At 43.2% G+C, this 15,267-nt stretch overlaps 1 protein-coding gene across 1 annotated transcript in view; it reads right to left on the reverse strand.

The window, feature by feature from the left end:
* LOC139755788 (uncharacterized) overlaps positions 1–15,267 on the reverse strand; it is a 207,141-nt gene that overhangs the window by 15,693 nt on the left and 176,181 nt on the right. Inside the window, exons 2-3 of the mRNA XM_071674410.1 lie at positions 4,134–4,484; positions 1,084–1,220 (exon numbers count right to left, since the gene is read on the reverse strand). Coding sequence (XP_071530511.1) covers positions 1,084–1,220; positions 4,134–4,484 — 488 coding nt within the window. The remainder of the gene's footprint in view (positions 1–1,083; positions 1,221–4,133; positions 4,485–15,267) is intronic.

Genomic DNA, 15,267 nt, shown 5'->3' on the forward strand with positions numbered 1-15,267 from the left:
CGTATGTTTTGAATACTTTGGGTTATCATGCTCTACAATCCTATAGTTAAAAGGAATTCTAACCTTCATTGCTATGATAATTCCCGCAGTGAAGCATGGGTCGCACTGTGTCATAATCCCGATAACGACAAATCGAAATGATACTAGCATGCTGTCTTAGAAGTATCATGCTGACTCAGAATGATCATGCTGTCCAAACATTTTGACGATGTTTTAACATGATCATGCCGTCATAGCGCTATCATGATGTGAAAACAGCATCATGCTATCTTAACATTACCAAGCTCTCTTAACATCAATTTTGTTGTTTTAACATTATCATGCTACTTTAACATTATCGCGTTATCTTATCATTATCATGCTGTCTTACATTATCATACTATTTTTACCATTTTCTTGCTGACCTGAGATTATGATGTTATTATGACGTTATCATGGTCTCTTTTGACATTTTCATTTTGTCTTAACACTTTCGTGCTGTTTTAACATTATCATGTTGTTTGAACATAATCGTGCTGTGTTAACATTATTATGCTGATTCAACATTTATCATACACTGTTCAGCAATGGTTGAAGTATTGAAATGATATCTGACAAATATATAAAAATGCACATATAAATTTAACATTACTAGACCTTTGAGAAATGGCTTCATTTACGACTGACTGACATATGCTATTTCATATCTCGTTACCCTTGCAACAATTTAGAATATTACCCTGAAAACTGCACATAATTCTCTGAAATAAATGCAAGGCATGCGGGGCTGCAGAGCGTTCGAGTTTCTTCATCCTAGAGGGAAAAAGAGAATAAAGTTACATGTAAAGTGCATGGTTACACCATCCTAGAAAGAAAGATTATGAAGCCGCCAAGAAAGTGTTGGATTACACCTTAGTATGGGCAGGGGCAGAGGTTGAAGTCACCTTTAAAGTGGTTCAGTAATATCATCCTAGAGGAAAAAGAATGGATGAAGCCACCAGCAAAATGTTCAGCTTCACCATCCTAGAGGAGAAAACTAGGATGGAGTCACCTATCTAAGCACTCATGGTCACGATCCTGGAGACAACCCTATGTTAAGCTCACCTGTTCATCGTTGACGTAGAAGGTGAGTATGGCTGGCGGCTGGGAGTGTGGCGAGGAGCAGTTGAGGACGACCTCCTGGTGCAAGGGATAGCTGCCGCCACGAACTCCATTGATCCTGGGCTTGTCGTCAGGCAGGTCTGCCGGGGGTCCAGGGGAAAGAATAGCGTCAGTGTGTCTCAATGATCGAGGTGGAATAGAAAACTTTATCCATGGCCTCACATCTCCCGTTTACACCAGATAGAAAGGCCTTATCTTATCACATTAATTCCAAAGATATAAGCAGCCGTTCCTTTAGTCTGCCTTGATAATGATCTTCCTTTTTCTGATGTCTATTCCCGTGACAAAGCTCTGAATTTTCCTGCAACCCTCTCCGAACGCGGGAAATGAAAGAAAGTAATAGTTACATTGATCAAGAGAATAAAATGTGGAGTGGGAGCTGTATCATAGTATTGAACAGTAAGGAACCTAAACACGCGTGCGAGAGTAAGCAACACAAATGGAACTTGACCACGAAGGTAAACAGAAGCAAAGAGGCACCTCAATCATGGGTCTGAACAGTAGCAATAGTCATTCTTGTCCTGTGAGAAATGGGTCAAGGTCAAATACGACAAGAAAAAAAGAATTCCTTTACGAACTGTGTTTGACATATTGTTTAATGCTATACAGATCCTGACTCGGTAATGACGTCGAAACAAAAAAAAAAAGAAAAATTAATCCACACAATATGTATTGTGACTCACATCCAAGGTCGACTTTAATCTTCTTTTTTTAACATAAAGAAGAGACGTATGCAAATATGGCTGAAACAGTAAAGTTCAGGAGAGTATCTGAAAAAGAGAACCTCTCGTTCTTCACCTGTAAATGACGCGAGTTCCTACCAAACCGTCATTCCTCTAGCCATCGTTGCCAGCCAGGATGTAACAACGAAAGCTACTGTGCATTTTAAAAGCAAGCGTTACTGCTCCCTCATGATCTGCTTAGAAGAGATGTAGCAGCAGCATCGTGCACTCGAAGGCTGTACTGTTACAACAGATAAGCTGTCTGCACCAAACACGTCTGGTCAGTGTGAGGAAAACGCGAGCCATAGTAACGAAGGGATATTGACTGTAGTCTCATATGTTCTCTCATGGTGTAAGACGTTCATTAGGACACAGACGCATGACCAGTTCAGTCATTAGCCTACCCACATGCAAGGTGGTCATGGATTATCATCATGTGCCGTGTAATGAATGATGCCATGGCAGTAGTCATGCTGAAAAATGAATCGGACGTTCTTAAACTCGAATGATAATTGATCTCTCTATAATGATGGGGTTGGACACGAGCCTCGACCAGAAAGGTTGTGGTGGGATCAAAAGACATTCCACCACATTCACTGTGTCATTAAATGGTACTCCATCCCTCACTGAGACAACACAAGGCCTATCAGTTATGGTGGCGGCACAGCCCACTCACTCACCTACAAGTTCATGACAGTCATGATGACATTACGAGACATTAGCTGAAAACGGCTAAGCAAACAAGACAATATACAATAGTACGATTGCGCTACGAGATCACAAGGGTCATGATTATCGTTACGAGACACTAACTGTTAACGATCAATTACACCAGACGGTTGACAGCAATACGGTGGCACTAGTACAAATCTCTTACCTATGAAGGCAAAACAGCATACAATGATCTACCCACCTACATCAGTAACTGTGGCACTGTAAGTCACTGCTGTCTTGGTTTTACGGTGTTACACTCATCCACAAATTATGATTGGCAAGCTACTTACCCAAAGGTCAAAGTGCTACTCCACTATCGTTACCTACGACATGCATGGATGCACTACAAGTCTCCTCTGATTGGCATAGAAGCTTTATGAATCGCCTACGACAGGGATACAGGCACTACAAGTCCCCCAAGACAGGGAAAAAGGCGCTAGAAATCTCTTACGACAGGTACAAAACCATTGAAAGTCTCTTACGACAGGTATAGAGGCTGTGCACGTCACACACGACAGGTATAGAGGCAGTGCACGTCACACACGACAGCCACAGAGGCACTGCACGTCACACACGACAGGCATAGAGGCACTACACGTCACCTACGACAGGTATAGAGGCACTGCACCTCAATTATGACAGGTGTAGAGGCACTGCACGTCACCTACGACAGGTATAGAGGCAGTACACGTCACATACGACAGGTGTAGAGCCACTACACGTCACCTACGACAGGTTTAGAGGCACTACATATCACCTACGACAAGTATAGAGGCGTTGCGCGCCACCTACGACATGAATAGAGGTACTGTGTTACATGCGACAGGAATAGAAGGATTACAAATCACCTACATTAGTTATAGATGCACTACAAGTCACCTACGACAGTCAAATGGGCACTACAAGTCACCTACGACAGTCAAATGGGCACTACAAGTCACCTACGAGGGGTACAGAGACTCTGCAAGCCTCTCTCAATAAGTACAGTTAAAGAGACACTACAAGGTCACCTACAACAGGTACTGAGGTCACTTACGACAGGTATGGAGGGGCTACAAGTTACCTACGACAGGCGTCGAGGCTCTACAAGTCAATCAAGACAATTACTAAGACACTACAAGTAACTTATGATAGTCATAATGGCTCTATCAGATGTTTATACACGGAATTTGATCGTAGAATGATCAGGGAAACAATACAATACTCACTACAACCATGGCAACACTACAATACTTACCTAAATGTCATGATAACACTAAGAAACTTACCTCCAACAAACATGACGGCATTACAACACTTACCTTACATAGGCACTGAGTTATAACAATACTCACCTCCAACGGTCACGTTAGCTCAACAACACTCACCCACAACAGTCATGGTAGCACTACAACACTCACCCACAACAGTCATGGTGGCCCTCACCCACAACAGTCATGGCGGCACTACAACACTCACCCACAACAGTCATGGTGGCACTACAACACTCACCCACAACAGTCATGGTGACACTACAACACTCACCCACAACAGTCATGGTGACACTACAACACTCACCCACAACAGTCATGGTGGCCACTTCAGACTCAGTGTGGAAGGCCGGGGCTTCAGCAGACACCTCACAGCGGAAGACCCCGGCAGCTCCTAGGGTTACGTCGTGGATCCTGACGCGGCCCTTGTAGGACGCCGCTGTGTCCACCGTCAGCGGGTCGCCCCTCACCGGGAAGGTCTTGACCGGGGGGTTCTCTGCAGGCGTCCAACGGTAGAACTCGTCCAGGCCCAGGTACCACTTGAGGGCGTAGATGCTCTCCCCTTCGTCCACAAACTGACACTCAAGCCACCCGCCCTCCCCTACTGCCGTGTGCGTCGGCACGTCCACCTTGGTGATGTAGAGGCTCTGGGCGATGTCTGTGGGGACACGGCAGCGACATTGTAATGGCGAGACCAGGAAGTGTAAGTAGGGATGGGACATACTAATGGGCCTGGGACGTGTTATTGCTGGAGTCGGACGTGCCAGTGCTGGTCTAAGACGTGTTAGATCTTGGGTGGGATGTGTTAGTGTGGGGCTGAGACGTGTTAGTGCTGGGATGGGACGTGTTAGTGTGGAGCTGAGACGTGTTAGTGCTGGGATGGGACGTGTTAGTGATGGGCTGAGACGTGCTACTGCTGGAGCTGGACGTGCCAGTGTTGGTCTAAGACGTGTTATCGCTTAGGTGGGATGTGTTAGTGTGGGGCTGAGACGTGTTAGTGCTGGGATGGAACCTGTTAGTGTGGGGTTGAGACATGTTAGTGCTGGGATGGGACGTGTTAGTATGGGGCTGAGACGTGTTAGTGCTGGGATGGGATGTGTTAGTGTGGGGCTGAGATGTGTTAGTGCTGGGATGGGACGTGTTAGTGTGGAGCTGAGACGTGTTAGTGCTGGTATGAGACATATTAGTGCTTGGATCCGTCGTGTTAATGATGCTGAGACTTGTTACTGCTGGGCTGGACATGTTAGTAATAGGCTGGGACCTGTTAGTATTGTGTAAGGAAGAGTTAAATGATAGACTGGGCCACGTCAGTGTTGAGTTGGGACACGTTACTGTTATTCATATTCTGTAGTTCAGGAAGGATGTGTTACCGACAGGCAGAGATGATATGACACTGAAGACAGTTGTGCTACACCTAAATGGCAACACATTATTGGCTAACGGTTATCAAAGATCAGTTTCGATCGCTCGTCACGAATTCACGAATTTTTTTTACGAACTATGTTACATCAGGGGTTTTCTGATCAATCAGAGCGTGAGACCTCTAGGCAGTGTGAGGCCTCTACTCACCTGGACTGACTAGGATCACTCTGAAGATTTAGGACGTCATCCCTTGCGTTGATACAGTGATTCATCCGCGAGGTCTCATGAAATTGTTGGTAACGAGCTAGATCGTTGTGAACACCAGTTGGTTACTCGAACGGCATGGTTTTATAACTATGTATATATCAGTTAGATTTTTCATTACCTGTAATGATCTTCGCTACTGTACATGTATGTATCTATGTATGTATATTTCAGTATGCATCCACTTAAGTATGTATTCAATATGAATTCACCTCAGTGTGTATTCAGGAGTTATGACACCAATTTCTTTCGTCTCCAGAAATTTTACCCAGTCTCGTTCTTTGTCGTTGCTTTTATCGTCTCCACTGAACTGTGTCCAGTGTATATATCCTTGTATATCGAACTGACTGTTCTACGTCTTCTGTCTCATTCTTGTACCTCCCCTGACGATGTGATCATTACACGAAAGTGCACTTGGGAACATATCTTGTTTCATTTTCCTGTGGCTTTATGTATATACATACACATGTATTTACATAGTCATACTTGTTCACCATCATCCATTCCCGACGCTAACCCGCCATACAGGAAACAGTATTAATGCATAGAGATAGATAGATAGATAGATAGATAGATAGATTGATAGATAGATTAGATAGATAGATCAAAGTCTACAATGGCGTTTCCGAACGAGAAGTTCCCTCTCCAATCCCTTAAATTTCTTCCTATACGACCTCCTATTACCTCCGGAAAACCACACGAAGATCTTTGCATATGCAGACGCCCTCACAGTCACATTACAGTATCTCGACACCGCAGGAGCAACAACAATTATATAGCGCTACGTTACACAACTGGAGTAATGGCTCACCCAGAACTGAACGTCTACATCTCCATGAAAATTATTCTTTTACCTTATTAAGACCCGAACCTAGGTCACACTCTCCCATTCACCTTCAATGGACAAATTGTTCACCCCCACTAAACCAAGCGCCACATACAATACACGCATGATTTTCATTCCAAACACCAGTAAAGTCGACACAAAAACCAACACACATACTATATATCCTCAGAACACTAACCGGCACCGGCTTTATACAAAAAAAAAATTGAATCCTTCAACATCCTCAACAAACAATTCATCCACTCATTTTCAACCTACGGGTCTTCCATCTTAACAAAGCTGCAAGCCACATAAACTAGCGCACTCAGAACAATCACCGGCTGTCTAGCGACCACAGGCGGTGAACGTCCACCAACACAATGACAAACGAAAAATCCTTCCTATTCACTCCTACATCAACAGACTCGGCGCTCGCTTTCATTTCACAGCGCTAGACCCTCCCGCCCAAACTACGTCATAAGTAAACACCAATCCTAGAGTAGAAATTAAAAGTTTACCCCTACCTCACTCATCGGGCATTCCCCTCTCCGTGTGCGTAAGATTTAAATACCCGCGCGGATACATACCCCATGTTGTAATGGTTACATCTGCGAAGACGCACGTGTTCGGAAATTCTTATTTATTTTCGGATATTCAGTCAATTTTCTCTCATATTTTCGCCAGCACCGGAACACATGTATGGTAAGGCCTCCAGACTCATGCAGCCAGCAACGAGGGGCAGCTCAGTGGCTCTTTAGCCTACCAGTGAGAAGGGTGGTCATGTGTGTGGTGTTTTGTGGATAGTTGCGCAGCCATACTGGTTTTCCGTTCGTCAAATTTTGTTTATGCCGTTGAAACAGATATACCAATATACTGAGACAAAAAACTTTGTGAATAGGTAGGTGTACGTGAGTGGGAGAGCCCGAGCCAAACATGTGGCGGAGTGAGCAAGCAACAAGTGGTGGTCAGTCAGCCACCACCACAACCCCTCGCCTCCCGGACACACACCCAGCAAGTCCTCTACAAGGATGATCAGTGTTCGTGAGCCAGTCATATTTGACTCATGAGTTCTTCTGGTCAGCGAAATCAACATTGGAAATGTGAAAATTTGCTTGAAACGCAAGTGATTTGAGTGTAAATGAAGTGAGAGAAAATATAGATTATCGTGTAAGCAGTTAAGTGCATGAACATGATTTGTGATAGTGAAATAATAAACGAATATGATCCCATCACTTTATGGTAATATGTATTAAAGTGCTATTAGGTGAAGGCTATAAATGTTTTGAAAAGCTTAATTCCTAGAAGAATTTACGCGACAACGTACATAAAGTGTGTAACACATGTGAGGGAAAGATGTGATCGAAAAGACCAAATCACTGTTACAAGATCCTGAGACTTTGTCTAGTTACCGCAAGGAAGAACTTGGTAGAGCCTCAGGAATGTAAACACTTCATTTGGACGTTTCACTTGACGCTTCTTGGCCTACTTGAGGCCGGAAATTACTATAAGGTGTGAGTGTAGTCATAGACGGTCGTAAGGGGTTGTGCTGGGCTATGAACCTCTTCGTAACTCATGTCTTAGGTGCATTTGATTGGAAAAGAAACGAGACACAAAGAAAACTGATCAACATGATGAAATACTTATGGATGACCCACCTGTAGCAGTAATTACATGGTACCTCAGGTGGGATAGAGTGGGAAACAGTAGTACGTATATAGGAACGATCAACCAACATGAAACTTGCGTTATGTAACAATGATCTCTGACGGTGACAGCATCGTTCTTGATGCAGATGACTGAACGGTGGAGCAGGCTACTACGATGCGGAACATAGAGGTAAATACAGAAAAAAACTCGTAAATCAAGTGCACAAGATATCTGGCGCAGCTGTGCGAAATTTGAGCACAAACTCTGGAGATATAGTCACTGCTACTGGCCCTGATCCCAAGACAGAGGGAGCCCAGTGCTTAGGTCCCTCACCACCGGCGAGCCGCCCTAGAACATAGGGCCCGCGCCTCCTGAGTCGTAGGGAGGTTAAATCTCGAACAACTAGTCCAAGAAGTGACACCAACTTTGAATGCGTTCTCCTCAAAAGTAAGTTTTTACAAATTGACATTAATAATCCTTGCATATTTATTGAGATATTTAAGTGATTTTTGTGTACTGTAATGCTTGTGTTTTGCTCTGTAATACAATGCTTCATTTGTGACTTAAAAACTTTTATTGTTTTTTTTTTTTTACAATTTAGTACACTTTCGCTGTTATTGCTTCCTACAGTCATCATAGAAACAACATTAAGGATAATATGGCACTCATTTAAAGCAGAGGCAGTAGACACGAAGTTACCATAATAAAATAGCAATATATTAATAAATAAGCGAGAAGTGTCTTTCAGTGATAATATTATTTCTGTTTTTCAATCTTTTTTTTCTTTTATTTAGTGTATTAACTGCGGTCGCTCTACATATTCTTTTGTATGTTAGGTGAGTTCACCAAGAAAATTGATATGGATTGGACTTTCATGTTATGTCTATCTGTTGTGTCTGCAGCATAGTTCCTTTAATCTCCACGTCAACAAAAATACAGTCAACGGAAACAGCACTCCCCAGACACGAGTCACACTTCCCTGTTTACGCTTTGGACATCATCCATCCTTACAACAAACACTACAAACACCGTGTCAGTATATCGTAAGACCCTTCAAACCCACGATGCATCTGCCACACTGGAGGCACCGAACACTTGCTATTTAAATGCTCTGCACACAGACATACACACAACGTCACTGCATTTTATGACCTTTAGTCCTAGCCAGTGGACGTGGCTGGCATCCTGAGCGCTACAGATCCTTAAAAAGATAGGGGAATTCCCGGGGTAGGTTATATATATATATATATATATATATATATATATATATATATATATATATATATATATATATATATGGATACGGGAGAAAGAATACTACCCTTGTATTCCCTGCGTGTCAAAAGGCGACTAAAAAGGGTGGGAGGGGATGTGGACTGAAAACCCTCCCTTCATTGTATTTACAATTCTAAAAGTAGGAACTGAAGATACAGCCAAGCGAGGAGTGCACACCCTTTTCGAAGGCTCAGGCTGGGATGGCTGAATTTGCGTGGATGTAACTATGATGACAGTCACAGAAGAATAGTCAGTAGTAGGCTTGAAGAACCTGGATGTTCTAATTCTGAATGGAACTAAGCTCAAGGAGAACAGGGAAAGAGGTTTATCAGAGATACTCATTATCCAGATGGCTGAACAAGAACTGAAGGCAGAGGGACCCACATTGTCGTACACATACGGCAGCCTCGTAGAGCAAATGAAGTTAAGAGAGGCGTCGGGTCTGATAGACCCAGGGATAGTGTTCTAGGGTTAAGATCAAGGTGGGGCTGGATACTTGTATGCTTTAGCACTTGAGTGAGACAGATCTACACAGTACGAGAAAGTTTTACAGAACACGTTTTGTAGTTAATACATCATAAATCTATTGGTGATTAGCTGAACATTGAATGATAGAAAGTTACATATTGGCTGAATTCTAGTGTTTGGTTGACATGCATCTTCTGCATTCAGTGTTGAACATCAAGTGATGAACATTTTGACGTTGATTGCGTGATAGTAATATAATAGTTGACATACACATGACAGTGGGAAAACTAAGCTATTTTTGCTTAGCTGTGCGCTTTTTCATGAATTGTTAACGACATTTATAATAGTAGGTTTAAGACTTTTCTTGTCGATATTTTCCTATACGATCGCTGGTTGGTACAAGGTGACTGTGGTGACGGACGTCGGTCAGTGGAGGCGGGGCGGGAGAAGTGGCATAATGGTTCACTACTTCACTGGTCGGAGGGTCGGAGTTTTATGTCAGTGCCGTGGTGCTTACACCAAGACCACCGCGGGGTCCGACATAGGCACCTCGAGAGAGACTCCCACTGAGTCATTGGTTCACAAGTTCACTGGTTAAGTCATAGATTATATCGCCTCGTTTACAATTGATTTCTCTGGTGGTAGACGATCTTGTGAGAAGGTGGCAGGTCCAATCAGGTGTAATCAAAGTATCCTGCTGGGAGGAGTTGGGGGTCAGGTCGACAGTTGACCTCTGGCGGTTCAAGGTGTGTGTGTGTGTGTGTGTGTGTGTGTGTGTGTGTGTGTGTGAAGGTAGGAGACTCCCAGATATGTTTTGTTAAACACTAGTGCACATTTGGTATATAATAATGTTTCATTGTTTTGGTTTGTCACTTATCTTTACTAATGTCTTCACTGACAGAAAAAGATCATAGATCAAGTTTCCATTGTTCTTTCCCATATCTTTGCTTGGTTAGAGACGTTGTGAAATCCATATATTAATCCAATAAAAAAGATAAGAACACAATACACGATAGTAATCACTGGGCACATACGCAGCTGAACAAACATTGAACAGATTATACATCGAGGAGGGACACAAGACAGGGAAGCGTCTTTGTTGACGTGTGGGAATAGACACTTGCTAGGCTATACCTGGTAGTGATAGGGGAAGGGGGGGGGAGGGTCAGCTGCCTGGAACCGATGGGTGTATGGGTGAAGTAAGGTTGGCTTCTGTTACTGGTGTTCTCAAACAGGCGTTCATCCAAACTACAGACCAAAATAGATCACTGACACTCATCTCTAATCACATGAATGAACCACAAGAGCTCAACCTGGACGCCGGCTACAGGAAACCAGCTGGGTAAACCAACCTTACCTCACCCGTCCTCGATCGTTCCCATGAAGCTGACAACCTTCTTTCTCCCCACCTCACCATCCCTCAGCCGTAGGAGGTCATCCGACCCTCGTATCTCATTATGGACCTGCCTTTGTGTGCTGTCTTTACCGATTGTGTAGTATCATCTGTTTCGTCTTTGTGTAGTTGTGAACGTGTTTAGTGTTCACTATATAGTAATGTGCTCCTATTTTGTAATACGATTCATTGGCTGACGATGAGGTTTGTGTCTCGAAACAGCCCAAACCATCAATACTTCACAGTATTGGAAATCCAATATATATATCTTTCAGTCCCTCTGAAAACCAAAAACAATTTTAGAGGAACAATCAGAAACTGGTTAATATCAGAAATGCACTGGTCTTTTACTGCCCCAGGAGTCCTTTCCCTCCTTATAACCACAGATCATGAAGCGTGATGATGATGTGTGCACGTGTATATGTAGAGAATACAGGGTATTTCATCAGTAAGCGCCTGCTGCCTTCTTTATGGTAGTTGCATCGTGGATATGAAAGTGTCGTGTGATATGGTGGAACGGTGTTCGTAAGTGTTGTGTTGATGCTGATGTCGAGAACTTTAGCGGGAGGGTATGACTCGTGTTTGTCTAGGGAGTGCGGTTTCTGATAGCTGTATATGTGGTTGTTTGGAGTTTACGACTAAGTTGGGAAGTCCTTTGTTTAAAGCTTTTCGGGTTATCTCAGTGTGTATATGGTTTCTTGGGTGGTCGGGGGATCCATGAGTAAAGGTTACTAAAGTTTGAGGCAAGAGTAAGATTATCATTTCTGCTTAGGAGTCAGTGGCTAGTTTTAGAGTGGTTTGGATGGGATGGGCCTAGAGTTGATGCACAGAATTGAGTGTCCAGCATGTTAAGATGGAACAGTAAGGGGAGGATCTTTGTTTAATCGTGAAGGTGTCAAGTGTCTGAGGTTGCCAGGCAGCCAATGTCTGTTTTGAGTGCTCTGTTCTGTTCAGTTTTGCAGCTTTCTCATATTTGCTTTTATAAGGTTGGGAGACCAAGCAGGTTAGGCGTAGTTTAAAGTGGAGCGTGTATATATATATATATATATATATATATATATATATATATATATATATATATATATATGAGATGTTTGAGGACAATATGTGGTGTGAGGTGGTTTGATCGAGTAAGTAATGTAAGGGTAAGAGAGAAGTGTGGAAATAAAAAGAGCGTGGTTGAGAGAGCAGAAGAGGGTGTTTTGAAATGGTTTGGTAACATGGAGAGAATGAGTGAGGAAAGATTGACCAAGAGAATATATGTGTCGGAGGTGGAGGGAACGAGGAGAAGTGGGAGACCAAACTGGAGGTGGAAAAATGGAGTGAAAAAGATTTTGAGTGATCGGGGCCTGAACATGCAGGAGGGTGAAAGGCGGGCAAGGAATAGAGTGAATTGGATCGATGTGGTATACCGGGGTCGACGTGCTGTCAATGGATTGAACCAGGGCATGTGAAGCGTCTGGGGTAAACCATGGAAAGTTGTGTGGGGCCTGGATGTGGAAAGGGAGCTGTGGTTTCGGGCATTATTGCATGACAGCTAGAGACTGAGTGTGAACGAATGGGGCCTTTGTTGTCTTTTCCTAGCGCTACCTCGCACACATGAGGGGGAAGGGGGATGTTATTCCATGTGTGGCGAGGTGGCGATGGGAATGAATAAAGGCAGACAGTGTGAATTGTGTGCATGTGTATATATGTATGTGTCTGTGTGTGTATATATATGTGTACATTGAGATGTATGGGTATGTATATTGGCGTGTGTGGACTTGTATGTATATACATGTGTATGGGGGTGGGTTGGGCCTTTTATCTCGTATGTTTCCTTGCGCTACCTCGCAAACGCGGGAGACAGCGACAAAGCAAAATATGAATAAATGAATAAATATATATATATATATATATATATATATATATATATATATATATATATATATATATATATATATATATATATATATTGGTGTTGTACGGCGGGAACCAAGTGTGATGTTGGGATTGAAATAATTTTGTTAAGTACTGGTATCTAATTAGGTGGATTGTCCACGAAACATGTCGTGCCACATGTATAGAAAAATTACATGTTAAATAGAATTCTATGAACTCCTACTGAAGTGCGATTTCACCTTCATACTATCATCATGGACGAGTGTGATCATGTGTGTGTGTGTGTGTGTGTGTGTGTGTGTGTGAAGCATGAGAGGACAAAGACTGGAGTCGACTAGCCACGAGGGAACCATCCAATCAGCGAGACGTTTGGTCACCAGCCGAGATTAAAGTGGTGCATTATAACTTAGCGGCCATTATGGTGATTGGCTGGCCAGCCAACACTGACCGGGCAGAAACTACTGCCCCTGCTGCAGTTCCTCGTCCTCCTCTGGCCTCTCTCTTAGTTGCCTCCTGATCAGCCTCCTCTGATTACATCCTGACTAACCTCTGATTACATCCTGACTGGCCTTTTGTGATTACATCCTGACTGACCTCTTCTGATTACATCCTGACTGACCTCTTCTGATTACTTCCTGACTGGCCTTTTGTGATTACGTCCTGACTGACCTCTTCTGATTACTTCCTGACTGGCCTTTTGTGATTACATCCTGACTGACCTCTTCTGATTACATCCTGACTGACCTCTTCTGATTACTTCCTGACTGGCCTTTTGTGATTACATCCTGACTGGCCTTTTCTGATTACATCCTGACTGACCTCTTCTGATTACATCCTGACTGGCCTTTTGTGATTACATCCTGACTGGCCTCTTCTGATTACATCCTGACTGACCTCTTCTGATTACATCTTGACTAACCTCTTCTGATTACATCCTGACTGGCCTTTTGTGATTACATCCTGACTGACCTCTTCTGATCTGATTACATCCTGACTGACCTCTTCTGATTACACCCTGACTGGCCTCTTCTCATTACAGTGTCGTTCGCAACACTAACAGAGGATGGAATGTCCATTGCATCATTACGATGGTATTTTGAGGAGCTTACGAAATGGCCTGAAATATTCTGATCACTCTTCTGTGGACTATAATTATGACAAGTAGGAAAAGTATATGTTCTATCTCATGTCAATTTTGGCCTAAACTAGTTTCATCATGAAGGATCCTAATCTGAGGAACATTCGATACGTGCGAGACATATGGAAATGTGATCATTGTTTTTCTCCTGCGTCGAAGGCTCAAGTCACGGACCAAGGTCCTAGCAGAGGCAAAGTCTTTATGGAGGAGGAATTCTTTCACCTCTCTTGCCCATGGTATGTTATGTTAGCTGAGACGGCACGGGCAGCCAAGGCCCTAATCAAAGCCATCCCATTAACGCTATATATATATATATATTTATATAAGGTAAAGGGAGTGGGGTAGGAATGACATGTATATAGGGAAGCAGTGATGGCTTGCGCAAAAGATGCTTGTGGCATGAGAAGCGTGGGAGGTGGGTTGATTAGAAAGGGTAGTGAGTGGTAGGATGAGGAAGTAAGATTATTAGTGAAAGGGAAGAGAGAGGCATTTGGACGATTTTTGCAGGGAAAAAAAGCAAATGAGCGGAAGATGTATAAAAGAAAGAGGCAGGAGGTCAAGAGAAAGGTGCAAGAGGTGAAAAGGAGGGCAAATGAGAGTTGGGGTGAGAGAGTATCATTAAATTTTAGGGAGAATAAAAAGATGTTCTGGAAGGAGGTAAACAAAGTGCGTAAGACAAGGGAGCAAATGGGAACTTCAGTGAAGGGGGCTAATGAGGAGGTGATAACAAGTAGTGGTGATGTGAGAAGGAGATGGAGTGAGTATTTTGAAGGTTTGTTGAATGTGTTTGATGATAGAGTGGCAGATATAGGGTGTTTTGGTCGAGGTGGTGTGCAAAGTGAGAGGGTTAGGGAAAATGATTTGGTAAACAGAGAAGTGGTAGTAAAAGCTTTGCGGAGGATGAAAGCCGGCAAGGCAGCAGGTTTGGATGGTATTGCAGTGGAATTTATTAAAAAAGGGGGTGACTGTATTGTTGACTGGTTGGTAAGGTTATTTAATGTATGTATGATTCATGGTCAGGTGCCTGAGGATTGGCGGAATGCTCGCATAGTGCCATTGTACACAGGCAAAGGGGATAAAAGTGAGTGCTCAAATTACAGAGGTATAAGTTTGTTGAGTATTCCTGGTAAATTATATGGGAAGGTATTGATTGAGAGGGTGAAGGCATGTACAGAGCATCAAATTGG

The sequence above is a fragment of the Panulirus ornatus genome, chromosome 20, assembly GCF_036320965.1.
Source record: "Panulirus ornatus isolate Po-2019 chromosome 20, ASM3632096v1, whole genome shotgun sequence".
Lineage (NCBI taxonomy): Eukaryota > Metazoa > Arthropoda > Malacostraca > Decapoda > Palinuridae > Panulirus > Panulirus ornatus.